The 22,917-nt window shown below is 42.2% G+C and overlaps 2 protein-coding genes across 46 annotated transcripts in view; one reads left to right on the top strand and one right to left on the bottom strand.

The window, feature by feature from the left end:
- The window catches only part of LOC117807007, a 94,801-nt gene extending 88,180 nt beyond the window's left edge, over positions 1-6,621 (bottom strand). For 10 of the 43 annotated variants that reach the window (XR_004629866.1, XR_004629859.1, XR_004629858.1 and 7 more), the window contains exons 1-2: positions 6,428-6,579; positions 5,851-5,943 (exon numbers count right to left, since the gene is read on the bottom strand). Coding sequence is in view for 3 of the 43 variants with exons in the window: in XM_034676032.1 (XP_034531923.1) it covers positions 5,851-5,933 (83 nt within the window). In the remaining 40 variants the exon portion in view is untranslated. Of the gene's footprint in view, positions 1-5,850; positions 5,944-6,423 lie in introns of all 43 variants that reach the window. The other 33 variants (XR_004629860.1, XR_004629854.1, XR_004629855.1 and 30 more) reach the window with 21 other exon arrangements.
- LOC117807005 (GRB2-associated-binding protein 1-like) lies at positions 1,549-22,895 on the top strand. Of its 3 annotated transcripts, none has more exons than XM_034676028.1 (13): positions 1,549-1,976; positions 8,555-8,683; positions 10,429-10,594; positions 11,022-11,196; positions 12,863-13,467; positions 16,731-16,813; positions 16,888-16,997; positions 17,068-17,387; positions 17,550-17,621; positions 19,068-19,161; positions 20,867-20,999; positions 21,117-21,251; positions 21,979-22,895. In XM_034676028.1, the coding sequence occupies exons 1-13, from the start codon at positions 1,902-1,904 to the stop codon at positions 22,162-22,164; spliced, it is 2,283 nt and encodes a 760-aa protein (XP_034531919.1). In that variant the 5' UTR covers positions 1,549-1,901; the 3' UTR covers positions 22,165-22,895. The 3 variants fall into 3 exon arrangements, with proteins under 3 accessions (XP_034531919.1, XP_034531920.1, XP_034531921.1); XM_034676029.1 differs by having other exon boundaries at positions 1,550-1,976; positions 17,089-17,387; XM_034676030.1 differs by lacking the exon at positions 1,549-1,976 and adding an exon at positions 5,733-6,189 and having other exon boundaries at positions 17,089-17,387.
- Positions 22,896-22,917: the final 22 nt, after the last annotated feature.

Here is a 22,917-nt window from a genome sequence, read left to right as displayed (position 1 = left end):
TTTTTGTTAAAAATCCTGGTTCATGTCTTTTGTGTTGCTTTTATTGCACTCCCTGTGTTTTAGGATTTAATCAAACATTTCCTAGTTCCTCACTAAAAGAAATAAAGCTTGACAGTAAACCGGTTGTTCTAAAAGAGGCCACTAGATGTCAGTGTTTATCTGAAATCTGTGAGTTCACTGCAGGGAAACAGCTGCAAAGTGGACAGCACCCTGTGTCAATGGAGAGGTCTTGTACAGGAGAGAAATGCAGCTCAATTATACCAAATTGATATCAGATTGGCTTTAAGAATCATTTGATCTAATGGGGGAACCCATCTCAAAAGTAAAGGTGATTAAAATGAATTGATGATCTGAAAATCACTACACTACCAGTCAAAAGTTTGGACATACCTCCTCATTCAATGGTTTTCATTTATTTTAATTATTTTCAACATTGTAGATTAATACTGAAGACATCAAAACTATGAAATAATCTGGTTTTGCCATAATCTGGATTACAACAGTAGTCAAATAGGGCTATCCATTGTGGACTAACCCTACCTCTGAACAACACAACTGATGGTCTGAAACACAGTAAGAAGGCAAGTCATTCTACAAATGAACTCTTGACAAGGCTCATGTTGATTAGAAACCATTCCAGGAGACCACTTCATGAAGCAGACTGAGAGAATACCAAGAGTGTGCAAAGCTGTCATGAAGGAAAAAAGGGGGCTACTTTACAGAATCTAAAATATAAAACAGATTCTGCTTTGTTTATCACCCTTTTTTGTAAATCAAATAATTCCATATATGTTCTTTCATAGTTTTGATGTCTTTGGTATTAATCTACAGTGTTTTAAATAATTAAAATAAATACAAACCCTGAATGGGAAGGTGTTTCCAAACATTTGACTGGTAGTGTATACCTTAGAATGGCTGCATGCTAATCCAAAAACCCAGTTGTTGGACTATAATAAACCTGTAAACATCAACAGCACTCAAAGAGAAAGTTTTGGACGACTGATATTTAAGTGATATCGCTCTGTGTGCTAACATTCCCATATAAGGATATATTTTTTCTTTTTGTATATATTTGGCAAACAACTTTTACTGCTGAGCAATTACCACAGTAGGCTACTTCATTTACTTTCCATGCACTTTGTCGGTGTGATTGATTTAATATTTCAAGTATATTATATTTTGTATGAACACAAATGCAGTATTTTCCCCCTAAATTGTATTCAAGCTAAATATCGCCAACCAGTTCAGATCAAAAGGTAATTTTGTTGTTTTTTGAAGAGATCATCATACATCTTCTTTTTGAGCATGAGAAAACTCTCTCTTTCACACAGTCATACATGCACATATCAACAGGGGGGGTTTCCTGTTATCCTAAGAGCCAGAGCAGGAGGGGAGGAGTGAGGGGAAGGAGCAGGATGGAAAAGTGGGAGGAGAGGCGAGAAGGAATGTCCGAGCGAAGCATTGTGTTTGGTCGTTGCACGGCCAGAGAGAGAGAGAGTGGGAGGAGGAAGGAAGGGAAGACTGGAAGAGGGAGTCTGCTGGGAAGTGGAAGCCCTCTCAGAAGGAGGTGTGACTCAGTCGAGGACCGAGCAGCTGCTTGAAACTATCGGGAGACGTGGATGAATCAACCAACAGAGCTGAGTTAATCCATCACAGGACAAGTTCATCTTCAGGACTGATTGACTGGAGGCTTTTTAAAGATTTGAAACTCTTTGAAGTATCGTCTACAAACTGAGAGACAAAGATTATTGGCTTGTTTGGAAGATTGCAAACATTGAAGAAAAATCGCGTCAGATTTGCACAGGAATTCCTAATTCTGTGAAGTCTTTTTGAAACAACACCCGATTGGATTCCTTTTCAATTGATTGGAAATCCACTTGATTGATTTTTTAGCTTTCAGGATGAGCGGAGCAGGGGAGGTAGTGTGTGATGGTTGGCTGCGAAAATCCCCACCGGAGAAGAAACTAAGGCGTTATGTAAGTAATATAAGTCGTTTTGAGCTTTTAATTTAAAAGTACCAAAAGTCCTCTGTGTGGTCTTAAAAAGGCTTCCCTGAAACTTGTACATTTGCTTTGTGTAATGGTTGTTATTTTCTCCTTGCCATCATCAGCAGCTACTGTTCTTCTCGCTATCAGAATGCACCTGCAGGGTATCTGTGTATCTATTTAATCACGCCTAAGATCAGCACTCATTTACACCTAAGAGCACTCACTGTTGACACATTGAGTGGTTTGCTCAAGCTGCTGAGATGTGATCATAAAATAATAAAACAGGCAGCACAACACAGCTGTTGAGAATATGACTGTAAAGACGATTTGATGATTGGATTGAATTAAATTCTGGTGATTTTAATTCAAAGACACATTGTCCTATATCAGCCATAACATTCTATAAATCCTAAATAGCAGAAGGTTGTTTCTAAAGTAACCACATGGCATGTTTTCCAGTAAAGAAGCAGCTTTGGCAGTCAGTCACTCTCTCACACACACATACACTGCATAGCTGGCATGCTTTACCAGTGAGTTGAGCTAATCTCATCTCTCTGCTTCATACTTTCGCCTGATCTTTCTTTCTTTTTACTTTCACCTCCAAGTCTCCATTTCTTAAATTCATTTACTCATTCTTCCTGTTTCCTGGTCAATTTCCTTTCTCTGTGTGTGTGCGTGTGCGTGTGCGTGTGCGTGTGTGTGTGTGTGTGTGTGTGTGTATGTTTGGAAAGCCAAGGGCAAAGGAGTAATAAAACGAGCACAAGAAAGGTTATTGTTTGGACAGAAGAAAATAACTTTCCTTTGCTGCCACATCAAGATAAAGCTGTTGGGTTTTTTTGCAGTATGAGGGAATGGATGGATGGAGAGTTTTAGGTTTTAAAAAAATTCAAATTTTATGGGAAGAAAGCTTTTCTCTCAGACGAAATGATGAATGAAAAAACATCTCTAAAAATTGTTGAAAAAAAGGAAACAAGATGAAGAAGAATGGAGAGAAACAAGAGGATAAGGAAAACCCGGGCCTCTTAAAGAGCACCCATTGTTAACACTGTGTATACATTCAGCCATGATGGTATATACAACCCACTGTGTACACACACACACAGTCTTCCCAGCTGTGTGTCTACTGTCAACACACGCTCACATGGCTGCAGCAGGCTAAGTCTGTGAGCACGGTTCATGTTAAGTATTAGGCGAGAGTTTGTGGAATGTACCTCATCATATACTCCCTGTTTTGTTGAACGTGTGTGTGTGTGTGTGTGTGTGTGTGTGTGTGTTATGTAATAAACTAATCACTCTCAGCTGGGCCCAGTTGCAGGAGGGGGCGTCCCTGCAGATTTAGAAGATTTAGAAACACACTCTCACACCCATGCACTGGAACACAACCAGGGCGAGAGCAATACACTGTGTACTCAGCGCAACAAACACCACCACACACAGCTAAGGTTAAACACAGTGCAATGAAAGCTGCACAGGTAAATGTAGGTAAATGTAGAGACTGTCAGGTGTGTGCTCCTGCTTTTAATGTACCAATGTTTAAATATTCCAGCCGCTAAGTTGTTGATTTGACGGTTGCATGGTTAAGAAATGTGACAGGGAGGATGGGTAACAAAATGATCCTGCAATGACACACATGGCAACTCCTTCGATACGTCTTCAATAAGTATTTGCAAGAGCTGCCATGAAATCTTAAGTGTTTCAGGGTTACAGATTACAGTTCTGAGAGCTGGATGTGATAGTAGGAAGAGGAGGGTTTGTTATTCTATTCTGGTGTTGATTTTTGTTTGGTCACAGGATGGAGGAAGTGTTATTTTAGACCCATTGTGCCCTCTTCCTGGCAAGGTCAGAGGTCAAAGGAGGTAACAAAGAGAGAGCAGGTGAAATAAGAAACAAAAGGTGTAGAGGGGGGTTTTAAGTCAATTTTAGTGAAAATATCATTTAAGGCAGCTTTAGGTGGACGATAAGGTATTTTACAGTTAAATTAAATGTGAAACGTCAAATTAAAATGTACCCAAGAGGAAAGAACATCACCAGTCAGCCTAACTAAAACTACAATTCTGTAGAAACTAAAGTAAAAACAATGTCCGTGCAATAAAAGTTACCATTATGTAACCAACTGAACAAGCTTAATAAGAAGAGTAGCTATCAACTATCAAATTTAGCTAACTAACAGACTTTACCTAGCTTTGGAGGATAAATAATTCAATAAAGTGATGCCAACCGCACCGTTAAATAATGAATTAGCTTATCATCAGGTGTAACTCATACAGGGCTAACTGAACTACTTAGCTACTAAGTGTAACTAACTTTGCAAAGTAACAAGTTGTGAGTACTATAGAATGAGCTTAAGTAGCGTATTGCTAGGTATTTCTGCGACATACGTAACTAGCTACAATAAAAATGTACAAATGTAACCTCACTAGCTTTAGGTAAACTGTTTTATGAATGTCACTTACCGTCAGTTGCAACTCTTACCTGATTCACTTTAGTGGCTCACAGTCAGCCGAAACAGCAGTAATGTGAAGTTGAGTCTACAAGGCGAATATGTTAAAAAATAATTTACTACCTGTAGGAAGTCCCTTTTACCCATCTAACTAAACTAGCTAGCTGTCAGGTGGCACTGTCACATAACTTACTGAACTATAGTAACTATGATAGATGTCACACTTACCCAAATAGCTCTTAAGGTAACCTACAATACAGCTAGCTGAGATCAGTTGTAGCAGTTCCATAGCTAACTGAACTACCCTCCAAGCTAGCTTCCAAGTTTATCTATTTTTTATTTAACTGAGCCAAGAGGTGAGTATTACATAACTACACCCAATTATAGAAACATGTCAGTATGACTGTGATGAACTATCTAAACTAGCTAATGTGACATATCAAGCTGAACCACGGAACAAACTACACTTGCTAGCTATCAAATTTAACAGTTAACTGACTACTAAACTAGAACAAGCTAACTCTCATGTGGCGAATAATGCTAAGTGTAAAGTGTAAATCTTACCTGACTAACTACAAAAGCTAACTTCAAGGAATACTGATATTTTGTCAAAAAAATTAGCCTACAGCGAGGAGTCACTGTCACATAACTTACTGAACAAGCCGAGCATGTACCAGGGTGTAACTAAGTAACCTGAATCAGCTAACATTAACTAGCTAACAGAATGTGCAACTGGTCCTCAGTTTACTTAGCTAACTGCTAAGGTAATTGTAATGTGTCTTACTAAACAAGACAACTCAACCAGCTTACCTTAAGTGTAACTGTTTCAATTCAAGTTACCAGATGTCACTAGAAAGTAACTAACTGCACTTGCTAACTGACAAGGCTAACTGTAACACAGATAAGTGAACAAGTAGATTACCTGGTGTGTAGCAGAAACACCTCCAGACTCCATACTACGAAACCAACGTTGGGCCAAAGTGGGTCCAACGTGAGACAGCTTGCATTTTTGGCTTTTTGTTGTTGTTTTTGAAAAGCCGCTTTTCGCTAGCCCGCTTGTTATAAACTGTGAAATTTGTGTCCCATCTGACATGAATCAACTCCACGATAAATCGGTAAAGACTTACCTTCTCAATCCAGCTCATCATATATGTGGATTGATTACAGACTTAGGGTATGATTTACATTTTTATCAAGGCACCTTATATTATTGATTATAAAAGAAGGTTTCTAATATTTATACATGTGGAACAAAAAGAAAAAGACTAGAAAATATTTACATTGGTTCCAAGGTGAGCAACATCTCTATTTGCAGCTCAGGTGCAGGCTTGTGCCATTGCTTGGAAGCTTATAGCTGTTAAACAAAGCTTCACCTGCAGGTACAAGCTACCAAGTCCACATAGAAAGTGAATTAGTACTCACAAAGCCCTGGGATGTTTCCTGAAGCAGCGAGGGGAGGTTGAGAACAGGTGAGGAGAGGTTGGGGGGCTGCATCTCTCCATCATGGGTCTTTAGCTGCAGGTTAGCACAACAGTTGAAAATGAAGCTACAACAGACACAGAAGTTACTCCTCACATATCAGAAACAACCATTACAGACCCAACAGAGGCTATTTTTATATCTGAGAGAACAGAAAAGCTCACATTAAAATATGTTCTTGAGCTGCTAGCAAAACAAGCGCTAACCGCGGCTAACGAGCTAATCGCTGCTAACCTGCTAATATGGATTGGCATCACATCTTTCACAAATAGAAACAGACTGGTAAGGTATTAAACATCCTTTTACACATATTTAAATTCTTTAAGTTACTTTAAATCATCAGCAAAGTGGAACTACCACCGAAAACGGGATTATTTAAGCTGTATCCAGTTTTGTTCACAGAATTAGCCGAGCCTACTGTATTTTACAGGCATGTAGCTTCTTATTTTAGCTTTACAAGTTTTATTTTTCTCTAGAAATTTCTAAAAAAGAGAGTAAATGTGGAAAAAAGGGTACCTACGTCTTCTTTGGAGGGCTTAACCCCTGTGTAGTTGAGGTTAGGCTGGCAGTGACCTCAGAAAAGAAGAAGCAACGATGGTACCAGAACTGCTTCTGACCGGTTCTAACCGGCTCTAACTGGTTCTGTCAGTGCCAAGTACATGGACAGTTTAACTGTTATCTGACTGTGTGTTAAAATAAGTATTTTACACAAATCTTAGGTAAAGGGTGTATTTTGTTGTTAGATTTAGTATTTAAAGTCAAGTAAAAATTAAATAAAAAAAAGAGATAGGGTGCTAATTTAAGCAAATGTTTGTTTAAAGTGTAAAACTTTAATATTAATCTAACAGAATTGTACTGAAGTGTATTGCGTTCACATGAGGAAAAAATTCTGCTCTGTTTTTCTGAATTAACAAGTTAATTATCTCGGAATTAGGAGAAAAGTGTTCTGTTTTTCTGAATTTAAAAAATGTGGTCTTTTTTCCTGAATTAACAAGTTAATTATCTCAGAATTATGAGTGGTTTTTGTAAGTAAAAAAATGTAGCTGTTTTTCTGTATTAACGACATACCTCTGTATACTAAATTAAACTAGAACTAGCTAACTGTCATGTGGCAAAACATGCTAAGTGTAAAGTGTAATTCTTACATGACTAACTACAAAAGCTAACTACAAGGACTAACTGTTACTTTGTTAAATGTATAAAATTTAACACACGTGTTTCTGTGATGCGGCGTGGCGTGTGTGTTTACATTTTACAGCCATGCTCAGTCTCTGGAAATACATGTGTAGTAGTGTGAGATTCGTAAACGGAGAAAATCACTGCGACTGTTGGGAATGTTTTCTTCTTCTTTTGCTATTTAATGCAGTTAGCATTCTTCTTCTTCTGTTTGCTAATGTGGTCGGCAAACAGCTTTAAGACGCTCTATAGCCACCATCTGGCAGGAATACCGTGTTACAACCAGGCACTGGTTAAAACGATGAAAAATTGTACTTTTAAAATGAGAAAATATTCAAAGTAACTTTTCAATTTTTACAAAATGAACGAATATTCGAATATTTGAAAATCATTGCCCGTCCCTGCTGCTTATGCTCTCACGGATGGTGCTACCTGATGTAGAATGTCACAAGTTTGTACCTAGCTTACACACAAACCTAGTGACAGAGTTACACGCACATACAGCTAACATTAAAACAAAAATAACAGAGAAATATCTTCATACTAGTTGCTGCCACACAAGTTAAGACAACTGAGCATCAAACACAGAGAGGGAGGACTGACACAAAACACACACACATCTATTGTGATCTCGTACTGGCATTTCCTTTGGGGCTATTTCCTCATCCTGTCTGTGTTTGGAGAAAGGGGGGGAAACATTCTGAGCAGTGTTTAATTGCTGTACTTTGATCAAACACACACGCAACACGCAGCACGCCTTTTAGAGTCACGTTGGTTTTGGTAAGAAACAATGAAACGGGATCACAAGGGATGGATTTGGTTTGTTGCACTTTTGGAAAATCACTCTGTCTTACAAACGAAGGTACTGAAGGTTTGAGTCTCTTGTTTTTATCATGACTTCATGAACTCTCTTTTACATTTGTGCAGGTGCTTTGTGTGAATCATCATCCAGCCTTTACACACATTAAAACTAACCACACATACACACACACAGTGAGTCATGTACAAAATATGAGGTGTCATCTCGTGGACAGCTCCTGGGAGATGGACCCTACCCATAATGCTTAGTGCATGATAGCAACAACCTGAGAGATGTGTCAAACATTGAGCAACTGTGTGTGTGTGTGTGTGTGTGTGTGTGTGTGTGTGTGTGTGTGTGTGTGTGTGTGTGTGTGTGTGAGGTTTAGTTAACGCTCGTGTGCACTGGAGTGTGAAACTTGTGACATGGGAGTGAAACAGGAGAGTGAGGCGGAGAGCTGCAAAGAAAAACGAGGCCTCTTAAAGATTACACAATCTCCTAAATCGTGTGTTTGTTTAAATGTCGCTGTAATAGGATTGTGTTTAAGACGCTTGTGCTGATGGTTGTCGTGCATGGGTGATACTCAGTTTGATGTCAAAGATGAATTAAAAGACAATATTTATTAAATTATACATATAAACCATACTAATGAGTGTCTCTCGTTTCCTCCAGGCATGGAAGAGGCGTTGGTTCGTGTTGCGAAGCGGTCGGCTGAGCGGGGAGCCAGATGTCCTGCAGTACTACAAGAACCCGCAGTCCCGCAGACCAATCAGGACCATCAACCTGAACCTGTGCGAACAGGTAAACTGAAAGAAACCCAGTGATGTGAGGGAGGAATGCTTTGGCGTTTTTGGTCCACACTTTGTTTAACAAGTAAGGGATAATGTATAGTGAGCAGCAGGGATTAGAGATGTTGATGGTACCATTACAGACTGAGTGTTAATCCCATGGTGCAGTGCTGGAAGTGTAAAAGTCACTGATGTCATCTTAGTGTTTTACACCAGGTAATTAAAACTACAATGCCAAACGTTCCCTCCACACAGCCTCGAGGAGCCAAGGTTAAACGGCCCTGACAAAAGCCCCAACATTTCCTGCTACCCCATTTATTGTAACTTACACGTTTTTATTTGATTCCCTACCAAATCAACATTTCATGTAGTAACCAAGTTTGATGTGTTTGACCCTTACGGCCAAATTCCACCAGATGGGTGTCCATCTCCACTCCGTCACGGCACCAGATCTGATAGGTTTCTATTCTAGTCAATCTGTTAACTTCCGCTGGATCCGCTCCGTTTTGTTCCGGCTGCGTCTCTGATCCGGCAGGTCGGAGCCCTCCGGATCAGATACTTTGTAGGTATGTGCATTTACAGCTACTTAAAGGTGCAGTGTGTAGAAAGGGGAGGTTTAGAGACTCTGGACAAACGCTCCCCTGCTCACCCCTCCCATCGGTGAAGCAACGGTGGCCTTCAAGGACAAGAAGCTCCTCCAATGTATGACAGTTATGGCCCTCCATCTGTCAAACATCTAATAACACAAACTCTTTAATAACCACTCTCTTCTCCTTCTTCTTCTTCTTCTTTCAATCGGTGCATTTGACCCTACAACTCACTAAATTCAAAAACAAGTATGTTCCTAGTTTGTCCGTTCTGTGCTTCCGTAGAAACATGGCGTTGCAGGATGGAGACCTGCTCCTTGTGTCGACAGTAGAGGCTCATTCTAAGTTAGCTTTGCTTTCAACAAACATGATACCACACCAGTTTTGATTTGCGCAGAGGAAAACATCCATCCGGCCCCGTTAAAGTCAACCAAACTTCCACTGGATCTGCTCCGTTGCATTCCGTCTCTGTGTCTCAGAAACACAAGACTTCTATTTTTGCGGGATGCCGGAGCACGACGCATCAATCTCAACAGAGCAGATGGAGCGAGGACAGGAAGTCAGGCACCAAAACTAAATGAAAACATCCGGTTAATTTTCAGAATAAAACACTCTGTGTTATCACCAGATCGTATTTCACTTAACTACAACAACAAACCAAAGTCATGATGAGCGGAGCCAGGCCTGGAGTCAACAGGTCAGAGGTTTTCAGAGGACCAGAAAGACAACATGGATGAGGAGAGGAGGAGGAGGAGAATCCTTGATTCAGTGATTACCGCGAGAAAACCTCGGTCACATGACTCCAGCTGTCCAGCGGTCCTTCTCCGGACCGGAGACGGATCAAAGACGAACTGGACAAAGATCTGGTGGATGTCCAATGTCTTGAATAACTCCTTAGTCTTTCTTGGTGTCCCTGAAATGCTCCCACACTGCGGACCTCACTTGTTCTTTGTCTGCTCGATTAGCACGGCAGGTTAAGCTGGTGCATCACTTTGGATTTTTCTGCATGACATTTTAAAGCATAGTTAAAAGTGAAACAGGTTAATCACTGCATCCCTAGAATCCTGACATGCATCGGGGTCCTGCTCACCCTACTTGAGAATAAACCTGATTCTGATTTTTGAAATGCTCAGCCGTCTCCTCTCCCTCTCTGAATCCCCTCATGCCTCAGGTGGACGCTGGCCTGTCCTTCACAAAGAAGGAACTGGAGAGCAGCTACGTTTTCGACCTGAGGACAGAGGAGAGGATCTGGTACCTGGTGGCTGAATCCGAAGAGGACATGAACCGCTGGGTGTCCACCATCTGCCTGCTCTGTGGCTTCAACCCGACTGATGACGGTGAGGCAGAACGAGGGTTTGTTTTTGCATTTGAATTGAATGGATGTGTGGGTTGAGACAGATACAGTGTGAAAACTGGTGGGAGGAGAGGAGACATGGCAGAATAGATTGACTCAGATGTTCTCAGGGTTGTGTGACAGTGACTCAAATGTGTTTGGTGAAATGTCTTGGGTTATCATAGAATATGGAATCATCTGAGCCAGCTTTTTAAACTTTAAACAACAGATTCTGTCTGTTTTCAGGCTTTGAACTCATGTTTGAAAACATTTTATGAATAGATATTTTGCGTACAGATAGTCACTCATAGTCCGGACAGGAAAGATAATGTAGACAGCCAATAGGGGGCACTGAGAGAGTTCCTCACAGCTTGTCACTCCTGCATGGAACCAAGAAACATTTCTGATTTGACCTCTTCTTTCGTCTGCAGCTCCAGACAAACCATCTGTGTCCAGCTCATCATCCACAAGTACGACTTCAAGCACCACGATGGTAACAGGGTCAGTCCCGCCCCCTTACGATCCAGTGAGAGTGCGAAACTCCAATCCTGATGGTCACGCAGAAGAAGACTACCTGTGGTTATCTCACTGCCAGAGCCACATCAGGTAAATGAGGCCGCACAGGCATGCACCCATGAAACACTCAACATGTTATGGTCATAATAAAACATCCAATCATATGCAACAACCTACATGTCAGCCAATGAAGCTACTACAAAGGTGGGTTGGGCATGGGGTCATGTGGCTTCAAGTCAGGTTGAGTGTCCAATGAGGGACCTTGGTGATGTTGAGGCCATTAATGGGGCTTCAAGTGTGCAGAGGAGGGCTTCGAAACTCAAGCAAACAGAACCAGAACCAAACTGGAGCAAACATCATTAATGTCCTCAGTACAGGTTGGCATTGAAAATAATCAGATGCCTCAGCTTGGATGGGCTGATCCTATTTCTCCTCTCAGTGAGTATTTGCCCTGTCTTCAAGAAGACTCTCTCAGATGGAACAGATGAAGCCACAGTACACAGCCTCCCCTCCATCACCTGTATCCTATATCCTCACATGTGATTGGCCGCATGGCCGCCATGCTGACCAATCAAAACAAAGTTCTGCTGTGAGCAGAGCTGAGGCTGAAAACTGAGAGCTAAGCAGCGAAAAGGAAAAAAACGGGAGTCGGCTCTCTATCGATGCGAGCCGGCTATTCTGATTCACTATAAAGCATCGACTCTCAGAGCCGCAGCTTTTGATCATGACACATCACTATTATTCATACAATGATCCAAATTGCTTCTTTAAGATCTTCTGAAAGGTTGATAAAGGTTGTGATTATTAAGTTAGCTTTTTAAGGTTACAGGTCGATTGAGTTCATTTCAACTTTCCTAATTTGAGAAATTTTAAAGAAATTTGACTTCAATACAGCAACTTCAAACTGAGCTAAAATACTTTCCAGTGTTTCCAGTCTCTTAATAACCCATAATATAATGAGTTTAAGTTTTTAATGACCTAAACAAAAAAGAGAACATGGCAGACCTACATATGGGGCTACTTAAAATACTACACTTGACAATTAAGAAGCCTAAATAAGAAGGTTTCAGCCATATTCCTGATTGCATAACTCCAAAAACATGTTCAGGAATAAGAATGGTGTTTGCATACCAACCATAGAAGAAGAGCTCAAACAAGTCCGTCTTATTAAAGTGTGAAGAACAGGAAGTGCATTTAATTTCTAGCAGCTAATTACACACTTTTATATCAGTAAAAAACATTCAGGTTCGGGGCGCTGGTCAGCCCTCGTTGTTAAACTAGCGCGCCCCATGTACAGAGGCTGTAGTCGACAAAGCGGGCAGCCAGGGTTTGATTACAATCTGCACCCCTGTGTCCAATGCCTCTCTCCCCCAGTTTCCTGCTCTCTCCACTGCCCTGTCCTCTTTGAATAAAAGCCTAAAAAACCCAAAACACACTTAAAAAAATTCCTGTTTGTGAGTTTTGTATGTTTTGCTAGAAGATAAATGATGAGAGAGTTTTGTCCAGTTTAAAGAAAACCATTGAAGCTAAATCGAGCAGACTTGCAGTCTGATTTACAGGTTAGGACGTGTTGAATCTGGGAAAAGGGCTTACGGGTTTATCTTAGTCTAGATCACACCCACAGGTTTCTAAAAGGCTCCACTTCGCAGACAGTTTGTCAGAGAGATATTAGCGGACGGTGTGTGAAGACGTCTTTGTTACTTTTTGTTCCTTTAGCAGATTCAACTCTCTAACTTTGATCTCTTTCTCTCCACAGGCCACCTTTAGGTTCCTCTACCTCTCTCGAAACGGACTACACCGACAGCCTCTACCCTCCTGCCTCAGCCACCTCCTCCTCGTCTTCCTCTTCTTCTTCTCCTTCCCTCCTTCCCAACGGCACCCTGCTCCCTGCTTCCTCCTCCTCCAGGACAGCCCCTTGGAAAGCAGGTCCTTTCGGCCAGTCTTTGGACACCGGCCTGACCTCTGACCTCCAGAAACGCGCCGAAAGGCTTCGATGTCACCCATCTCCTCATCCCAGGAAGCACTCCCTTGACATCCACCTGCGACCTGTGGCCATACCTCTGGATGATTTTAGCTCCAACATGCATCCAAATTTACGTGGCTACCAGATCCCCCGTGCGGCATCCACCCCTCTACCACGCGTCCCTCGCCGCCCGTCTTCTACCCCCAGCGTGGACTCCCTGACTCAGGCAGAGCTCCACACTTCAACCCCGACTCCTCCTCCTCGGCCGCCGAAGCCACTGAGCATCGGAGCTCAGGTAGAGAGCTCAGCTTTGGGAACTCTCTCCAGATCCACCTCGGAGTCAGAGAGAAGAGACGAATGTGGAGACCATGTGACTTTGTCAGGACGCACACAAACAGGTAAGAAGAGAACAGCCTGTCCTGGATTAGCTTTTGTTAAGACGCTTGTTTTTTCGGATTTACAAAACAACAACACGAATGGTTAAACACTCTGAATAAAGCTATTTCACAGTTAAGTCATGGCGGCCAAAGGTCTGCCAGCTGAGCTGCTGCTGACTTGTCGTTAGGGAAGTGGCTTCTTTTAGGGATAAAATTCCTATAGTTCTCGTGGTTCAAGAGGTTAGTGATGGAAGCTGGATTATCTGTGGCCGTCTCTCTCTGGAACCAAAAGGGTGAAGATGTTAAAAATCAGCATTTCACAGAAGCTCTTCAGGGGTTTGGGGGGCTGCTAGCTTAGCTGCCGCAAACTTGTTTGTTGGTGCTTGTCTTCCTTTTGGGACGGCTTTCCTTCAATGCCCAGGGTTCAAGAGTTTCTGTGGAGCTCTGTAGTGGTTTGTGGGGCTGCTAGCTGAGCTGCTGCTACTTTGTTTGTTTGTGTTTCAACAGCTGTGTAAACTCCACAAACACTGACACGTTCAGCTGAAGGTCTCCAGTTTACAGGGTCGCTTTTAAAACCGTAACACCGGGAGAGACACATTCACGGTGGGCTGAGAGAAGACTACTGTTACAAGCTGCTAAATCAAGAGAATCACAGATGTGTGTGATGTTATTGTGGACGGCGGCAAAATAAAAACACTGCGGTTAATCTACCAATCAGACACGTTAAGCAGTGCAGGCCCCGCCCCCAGAAAGTCCCGGGACCTTTGAAAAGTACTACCCCCCTAGCAGGGGCTTTTCAGGGGGAGATTATCTACCCCTGGACTAAATTTAGACCCTAGTCCTCCGGTCGAAATGCCCTTAATCATAGTTTTTTAAGACCTTTTGATAATCTACAACATCTTAAATTACTTCTTTAGGATTTCATACCCTTCACTCAATTTTTCATCAAGGTAAAAGTCTTACATTTAACATTATACATAAACAAGAGGCGCAAAGATAATGCTAACTTCCCCAAGTGCTAAAGTGGATGTGAAACTACTTCGTCACTGTTGGCCAGCAGAGAGTTTTAAGCCTTTACGTCAGAGGAGGTCAGAGAGCGCTGTAGCTATAAAACAGCTTCATTGTGCAGGACTGGCAGGATTGTTAGTGGTTGGTGGATTATATTCTTACAGCTCAGACAACTTGTGCCTGATTTCATCATCATTTGCTTCGATTTCATTTCATTTAGAGATGAGAACTTTGCCCCAACAAGTACATAAAGAGTTTTTTTTTTTTCAGCCAAATCTGTGTTTCCAGTCTGGATGAAATTGACTTTGTACAAAAACAGCAGATCTTTAAAATGGAGACACAACAGCTTAAGATTTTAATCAGGGGAAAAGTCTTTATATCCCAGCATGATTGGGCATCCTTGGAGTGCAAAGTTTGTTTTCTTAGTGAATAATCCTTCTGTCAATATGAAGCTATTTCAGGTTGAGCTCTTTCTCCCCCTCTGCATGAAAAGCCTGTCAACACAAGTCCTAAACCTGCACAGGTGTGCTGTCACTGAGTTACTTGTGATTTTGACCCGGTTACAGTGGTTAATGTTCTTCATATGTGAAGAGTTATGTACCATTTGAAGCACTTAAAAGCGAGGCTAAGTTGAAAGGTGCTGTTCCTTGAGCGGAATCCCCGTTCGGTCCAACATTAAAAAGCCAATTATTACAGCAGAATTAAAAACATTTACAGCCTGACTCAAAGAAAAATTTTGATTATGTAGCTCATGTATTTGTTTGTACATTTCCATCATGATGCCCACCATCATTGGGGCTGCAATACATGCCAAAGACCAGTTGGTGGCATCACTAAAGGGGCATTTTGACCGGAGGGACTTTACCCCTGAACTACGTGTGTTTCGACCGGAGGACCTAGGGTCTACATTTAGTTCAAGGGTAGATAATCTTCCCCCTAAAAAGCCCCTGCTAGGGGGGTAATACTTTTCAAAAAGCCCCGGGGGTTTTGGGGGGCGGAGCCTGCACTACTGAATGTGTCTGATTGGTAGATTAACCGCAGTGTTTTTATTCCTCCCTCCGTCCACAATAACATCACACACATCTGTGATTCACTTGATTTCTCTTTCTTTCATTAGTTTTTATTTGTTCTATCTTGTTTGTATGTGTGTACTTTTCAAAAGAAGAAGCTGTGATTCTCTTGATTTAGCAGCTTGTAACAGTAGTCTTCTCTCAGCCCTACGTGAATGCGTCTCTCCTCCCGGTGTTCTGGTTTTAAAAGTGACCCTGTAAACTGGAGACCTTCAGCTGAACGTGTCAGTGTTTGTGTTGATTCATTCATTGCTTTTTCCATGTTTTTAACCGCAGGCACAAAATTTTCACTTTTTTTCACATTTTTCTGCTTTTGGAGCACAATTTCAAATTTGAGGAAAATTAATTTTTTTGACAGGGTCAACTTTTTTGTCAATTTTTTTTTGTCAATTTTTTTTTGTTTTCAAAAAAAAATAAAATTCAAACAAAAATTGTCAAAAAAATGTATTTCAATTTTTTTTTGTCAAATGTTTTTTTTTTTTTTTTTTTTCCCAATTTTTTTTGTCATTTTTTCCAAAAATCAATCACAGTCATTGTTTGTCCATCTGTGATTCACTTGATTTCTCTTTCTTTCATTAGTTTTTATTTGTTCTATCTTTTTTGTATGTGTGTGTACTTTTCAAAAGAAGAAGCTGTGATTCTCTTGATTTAGCAGCTTGTAACAGTAGTCTTCTCTCAGCCCACCGTGAATGTGTCTCTCCCGGTGTTCCGGTTTTAAAAGTGACCCTGTAAACTGGAGACCTTCAGCTGAACGTGCCAGTGTTTGTGGAGTTTACACAGCTGTTGAAACACAGAGGGAGTTCCTGGGAATGCAAATTAGTTTAGTTTTTATTAAGATTTCAAAATATCCTCATCAGATATTTAATGATGGTCTAAAGACGTTTATGAGGGATGCATCCGGCTGAGAGTCTCCAGTTAACAGGGTCGCTGTTTAAACCAAAACACCGGCCGATCTCTTCCACGTCTTTTTACACCATAGAAGAAGCCAGGCTCACTGTTGTGAAACCTGCCTGTCCGTCTGCTTCTATGGTGTCATCTGTAATGAATGGCATTCCTCTTTGTTTTACTGCCCTCTACTGGTCTGGTGGTGTAGTGCATTCACTATTTTTTTTCTTCATAGACAAGTCCTCTATTTACTAAACCCAGTTGAATGGTTCACCCAGCATCAGATGGCTTAAGCATTGTTCTCTATGCTCTGTTCTCCAGGCTGTGACTCCTTCTTCATCCCTCGGTCTCTGTCCGACAGAGCGAGCATGTTCGAGTTCAGTGAGAGCTTCAACAACTACTTTGTAAGTCCAAACTTTGAGTATGAAGTCTGTTGCTTGTGTTTCATCTCACGCTAAAGTTGTTTTCCTCCTCTTAGTTTAACAAAGGCATGGTACCTCTGGGGAGTGTTTGTTCTGAAGATGACGATGTGGATGAAAACTACGTTCCCATGAGCGCCGCCACCACCGAGCCTCCTATTGCACCAAGGTGAGTCCCTGGATGCTAACTGAAACACTGGACCATCAGAGATGTTCACACTCTGGAAGGTCTTTCTCAGTTTCTTCCTCTCTTCTTCCAGGGTGCATCCTCAACATCCTCCCTCTGACTCCTCCATCCAGCTCCAGGATGCTAACTACGTCCCCATGACCCCGCTCACACCTTCCCTCCCCGTTCATCCAACCCCTGCCACAGGCGACCCAGCATCCCTGGGGAGGCAGGTTCCTCCGCCCGCCCACATGGGTTTCCGCAACTCCCCGCTGACTCCCCTCGCTCCCCTTACCCCGCCGCTCCAGAGGAATATCGTAAACACTGCCGGGGGAGTGGAGGTCAACGCCATGCCTCCTCCGATTCATCGCAACCTGAAACCACAACGTAGAGGTGAGGAGGAGCTGGGTTTGACATCCAGTCCCTTTTAATGCTGCTGAATGGAAGTGTCCCAACTTTGCAAACTCTCTTGCATGTTTCAATGTTGGGAAATCAAGAGATTAACACCAGCTGCAGCCTGGAGTTGTAACTCCTCAGCTTTGTGTTTCTCTGCAGGAGTTTCTGTCAGTCAGCCTGTCGAGAGGACGAACAGTCAGACTGCTGGAGAGCCCAAGCACAAAACAAGAGGTAGGAACACTTTTCACCTCACGCTCGTGGTAACAGCCCCTAATTGGCCTAACTTGTGGGGTTGCCAATCCAAGCACGCTTGCTGCTGACGTCCTACTCTTCTTTATTTTGATTCTTTCAGACTGTGTGAACCACAATCCTGTCATTGTTTCGACAGTTAAAACTCCAAATGTTCCTCCTCCTTAAATAGTTCCTTTGTTCTCCGGGTTGGCTCTAGTTCTTCCCTCCCCACGTTAACACTCTGTGTGTCTCTCTCCGTTAGTCAGTCCTCGTCCCGTTGGCCTGCTCTAGTTTTAATTATTCACCTGATTCCACTTTGCTCAACAAGGCTGCAGGACTAAGTCATGACAGCCACACACACACACACACACACACACACACACACACACACACACACACACACACACACACACACTTCTCCATGTATGGAGCTGTAGCATGTATGGAGAACAGGAATGTTCATGTTAAATATTCATTATGTTCACAGTAGAGTACAACACCTCTCATCCAATCACAGCTGAGGTCAACTCCAACCCACCAAGACTCAGAGTGGGAAGAGCGGTGTTGATGGATGGATGGATGGATGGATGGATGGATGGATGGATGGATGGATGGATGGATGGATGGATGGATGGATGGATGGATGAAGGGAGTGGTTGGCAGATGGATGGATGGATGGATGGATGGATGGATGGATGGATGGATGAAGGGATAGATGGAAAAGGAGGGATGGATGGTTGGAGGAATGGTAGGAGGGGTTGAGTGAGGATGGAGGGATAGGTGGTTGGACAGATGGAGGGATGGATGGATTGAGGGATGGAGGGATGGATGGATTGAGGGATGGATGCATGGATGGATGGATGAATGAATGAATGGACATGGGGAGTGTTGAATGGATGGAGAGAGTTGTTGGCGGATGGATGGATGAATGGGTGGCTGGGTGGATAGGGGAAGGAATTGAGGGATAGATGAATTGATGGAAAGACTGGGTGGAACAATGGAGTTTCAGATGGATTGAGGGAGGGAGGGATGAAGGGATAGATGGAAAAGGAGGGATGTTTGGTTGGAGGAATGATAGGAGGGATGGAGTGAGGGTGGAGGGATAGGTGGTTGGACAGATGGAGGGATGGAGGGAGAGATAGGTGGATTGTTGGATGGATGGATGAATCGAGGGTGACAGGGAGTGGAGGGAGAGACAGATGGAGACATGGAAGGATAAATGGAGGGAGGAATGGGTGGATGATGGAATGGATTGGATGGATGGATGTCTTTCCAAACACCAATCCCTCTTCGCTCTGTTATAATTTAATTTTCAGAACGTGAAAGAGAAGTTTAAAGAGAAATGTACTTTACTCAAGTTATTAGAAGTGAAAGTCTCTCTCTCTCTCTCTCTCTCTCTCTCTCTCTCTCTCTCTCCCTCCCACCCTCTCTCTCTCCCTCCTCCAGTGAAACCAGCTCCTCTTGAGATCCCCGTGCAGCAGGACTGGCAGGAAGTCCCGCCCCCTGTCCGCTCGCCCGTCACCCGCACCTTCACTCGAGAGTAAGTGTGAGCGTGTTTGTGTGTCAGTGGCTCCACGCTTTATTTGCTGTGTCAACATAAAAGCACCCGACACGTCAATATTTAATGTCACTACCCGCTCAGAGGAGGAGGAGGCGTGATCCTGTGTTTATGGTGTTTGTGTTTGAGCGGTCACAACGAGCTGTGCTGCACTCTGCTGCCCCCCTGTGGTGATGGAGTGTTACTGCAAGGTGTTCAATGTTGGTACTGTGACCTGAACGTGTGTTACTGAATCACTTTCAGAGGTTTTATGGTAAAAGTATGGAAACTAAAATATTACTTATTAAATATAAAAGTTAGTCTTACATTTTCTGAGGAATTTATATTCAATTAAATAAAAAAAAATTAAGTGATATTTTATTTGTTATCTTATTGTGAAAGTTCAGATTTAGATACAGGTCTAACATCAGTGCATTAAATGTGTCACTCCTGCATCTGTTTTTTTATTTTTAATAAGTTTGTGTCTAAAAAAAAAACAGTTCTCTTAAAAAAATAAAAATTTTAAAAATATTAAAAAACTTCCCAGATCTCATTTTAACAACTGCAGGCTTCAACCGTACTTAGTATTTTAGTTGTATTAATATTAATAATAATAGGAGAAATTGTTTAAATTTTGTATTTATTCTCTTGATACATTTTTCATCATTTGTAAATAAAAAAGTAAAAATGAAATAATACATTTTATTTACAGGCACCTTTCTGGACACCTTACAACATACCAATAGTATGTAAAGCTTCCTAATTCAATATTCCAGCAGCCATAACCCTCTTATGGAAATGTATCCCATAATACTGTAAAAATATTAAGATGCAGGTTTCTGCTGCCCCCCTGTGGTGCTGAAATGTTACTGCGGGGTATTCAAAGTTGGTACTGGGACCTGAACGTGTGTTACTGAATCACTTTTATAGGTTTTATGGTAAAAGTATGAAAACAAAAATATTACATGTTATTAAATATAAAAGGTAGCCTTACAATTTCTGAGGAATTTATGTTAATTAAAAATATATATAATCCTAATATATTAAAAACATTAAGAAGCAGGTTTAAAAACTACCCAAAAAAACCTTTAATTAACTTTAAAATTTGAAATTTAACATTTTTTAGTTGTTTTTAAGTTGTTATTGTTACAGCACAGTCCTATTAAAGCTTTAAAAGCTGAACTTAACAATGAGTGGATTAACATTTACATTTTTTTTAAACAATATGTTTATTGAGTTTTTTTAGTAATTTCCAAAGACACACAATGACAATTAAAGAAATTCTAAGGGAAAAATAAATAAAATATATATACATATACACATAAAAAAAAACATACAAACAAACCTTTAATTACAAAATGTTACAATATTATTATTGTCTGTATTAACTAAAGATAACCAAAGAGAGTACATTGCCATAGATGATTTGTTTATCACAAATATTCTGTCTGAAAACAGTTTCTGCAGAAACGACCAATATTACAGACATCAACAACTCTTTACCAGCCTGGTTCAATATGTGTGACAAATCCTTATCCTGAGGAAACGTCTTTAAATTCTTGATTTTATTTATGAAGCATTCTTACAAAAGAGCCTTAAAAGAAATACGACACCATGCAAGAGTAAGTCGTGATGATATAGAGTATTTAAAGTATAAAAAAGAAATGACTTGATAAGGAAGTTTACCGTGTTTGTTTGTGTGTGTCAGTCCTTCTACTCGTCGTACTGCCAGACCAAACTCGGCTCAAAGCTCCTCCCCTTCCTCCGACTCTGACGACCCAGACGACAGCTACGTCGCGATGACAACAACATCCAACCTCAGCTTCAGCTCCGGGGACTCGGTAAACTCTCTTCTTCTCCTCCTTTTTTTCCTTTAATCCCTGTTTATCTTCCCCTCCTTTGTTATCCTCTCATTATGTCCACCTCTCTAATCTTCATCTTTCTTCGTTCGTGGGTAGTCTCTGAGGCTCATGCTGCACCGGGCGTCGGAGGGCGGAGTCAGCAGCCCGATGCTGTGGCGAGCGAGGGGCAACAAACAGGTGGAGTACCTGGACCTGGACCTCAACACGGGGCGATCGACACTGACAAGACAGGTAACACCTCTCTCTCTCTCTCTCTCTCTCTCTCTCTCTCGCTCTCTCTCTCTCTTGGCCTTTAAGAGCCAAAGTGAAACTGTGAAGGTTTGCCCACTAGAGGGAGCCCCATCAGCAGATACATTATTTAGAAGTGTTGCTACTTCCAGACTTCTGCAGATCCTCCAGAACTCAGCAGCACGTCTGGACTTCAACGGGATGCACACTCCCTCTCACATCAGAGCCACTAGCAAGACCCTTGTCCTCTGTCGCCCCCCTGTGGTGGAACGAGTTACCCCTTTTCGACCGAGACAGTTTCAGGGCCAGTTCAGAGCCGGCCCTGAACCTGGCCCTTGTGTGGAGCCGGCCCTGAAACAGCCGTGAAAAAACAGTTCCAGAGCGGCTCTTTGCTGGTCTAGAACCGCGAACCGCTTACGTCAGGGGCGAGGGGCCGGGGTTGCGGGATCAAAAACACAAACTAAACATGTTTCCTCCATCATCCTGCAGTGACAAAATAAAAGAGACTAATGGATTCCATGGCAAAGCAGCGGTCGGCTGAGGAGACAAGCTGCCGTTGTCGGCCATCGTTGTTGTTGTGAGGGAAAGTTCACGCTAGCGCTGACGTCATGACGTGACCGCTTCCACAAGCTCAAGCGAGCTGTCTGCAGTTTCCCTCCGGTCCAGATCTTTGCATCTACAGACTGAGATCACTGAGAATGAAATGTTAATTTCTCGTTGTCCTCACCAGAAACGCAGCACGGCCGAAGGGGAAAGTGCCGACGGCGAGCAGCCCGGAGCAGGCGAGGAGCGCGCCCGCGGCCAGCGTACGCGTGTGGACTACGTGGTGGTGGATCCCAAAAGGACCAAGGCCCTGAGGAGCACCAGGGAAGCATGGCATGATGGGAGGATGTCCACAGAGAAAGAGAAGTGTTAGAAAGGAGCACTGAGGTCATTAGAGGTCAAACACAGAGTAGACTGATTAGTTTAGTGATGAAGTGATGAACTCCTGACTTCCTGTGGTGTTCATGCTCAGATGAATCATCCACTCGAGTGGGATTTGTAGACGATGTTTGATTGTTTGTAACGGAGAGACTCTGCAGAGACACACTGCTGGTGAAAGTGATCATCTTCAACTCCAAGTTCTGAGATTACAGCTCGTTATAAACAACAAGCTTCACCTGCTTCTCTTTTATTCTTGTCTTTTTATTTTATACCCAGAAGTTACCGAACAACAACCTCCACTAGTCGCTCTTTGCTTTCAGGACAAGTTGAAGAAATCCACCAGGAATGAACCACTCTATGAAAAGTTATTTTAAATCACGTTGTGTCAGTTTTTCAGAGTTTAGACACTCCCGATGAATTCACCAGCAGTCAGCTGTAGCTGCTAAACTAAACTAAAAACCTGCTGGAGCTGTGTTACTCCATGAATGTTCTTCAGAGATTATTTAAAAGATGCTGTAAATCATTAAACAATCAGAACTATAGATAACTTTCGTACGTAGTCATGCCAGCAGCTCGGTGAGCAGTGAGCGTGTCCAATCAAATCTGTCCTCACGATGGGTGTAACGTTACTGCTGAATATTTTCTGTGATCCTGTGAGAGGAAATGTGATTTCTGTGATGCCACTTCAAAGGTGAATAAATAAATCAACACTTTGAGACACTCTTTAAGCCTCTGGGGTTTTTTT

Source organism: Notolabrus celidotus, chromosome 23 (genome assembly GCF_009762535.1).
Source record: "Notolabrus celidotus isolate fNotCel1 chromosome 23, fNotCel1.pri, whole genome shotgun sequence".
In the NCBI taxonomy this organism is placed as follows: Eukaryota; Metazoa; Chordata; class Actinopteri; order Labriformes; family Labridae; genus Notolabrus; species Notolabrus celidotus.
Note: the sequence above shows the minus strand (reverse complement) of the source record. Positions and strands in the feature narration are given on the sequence as shown.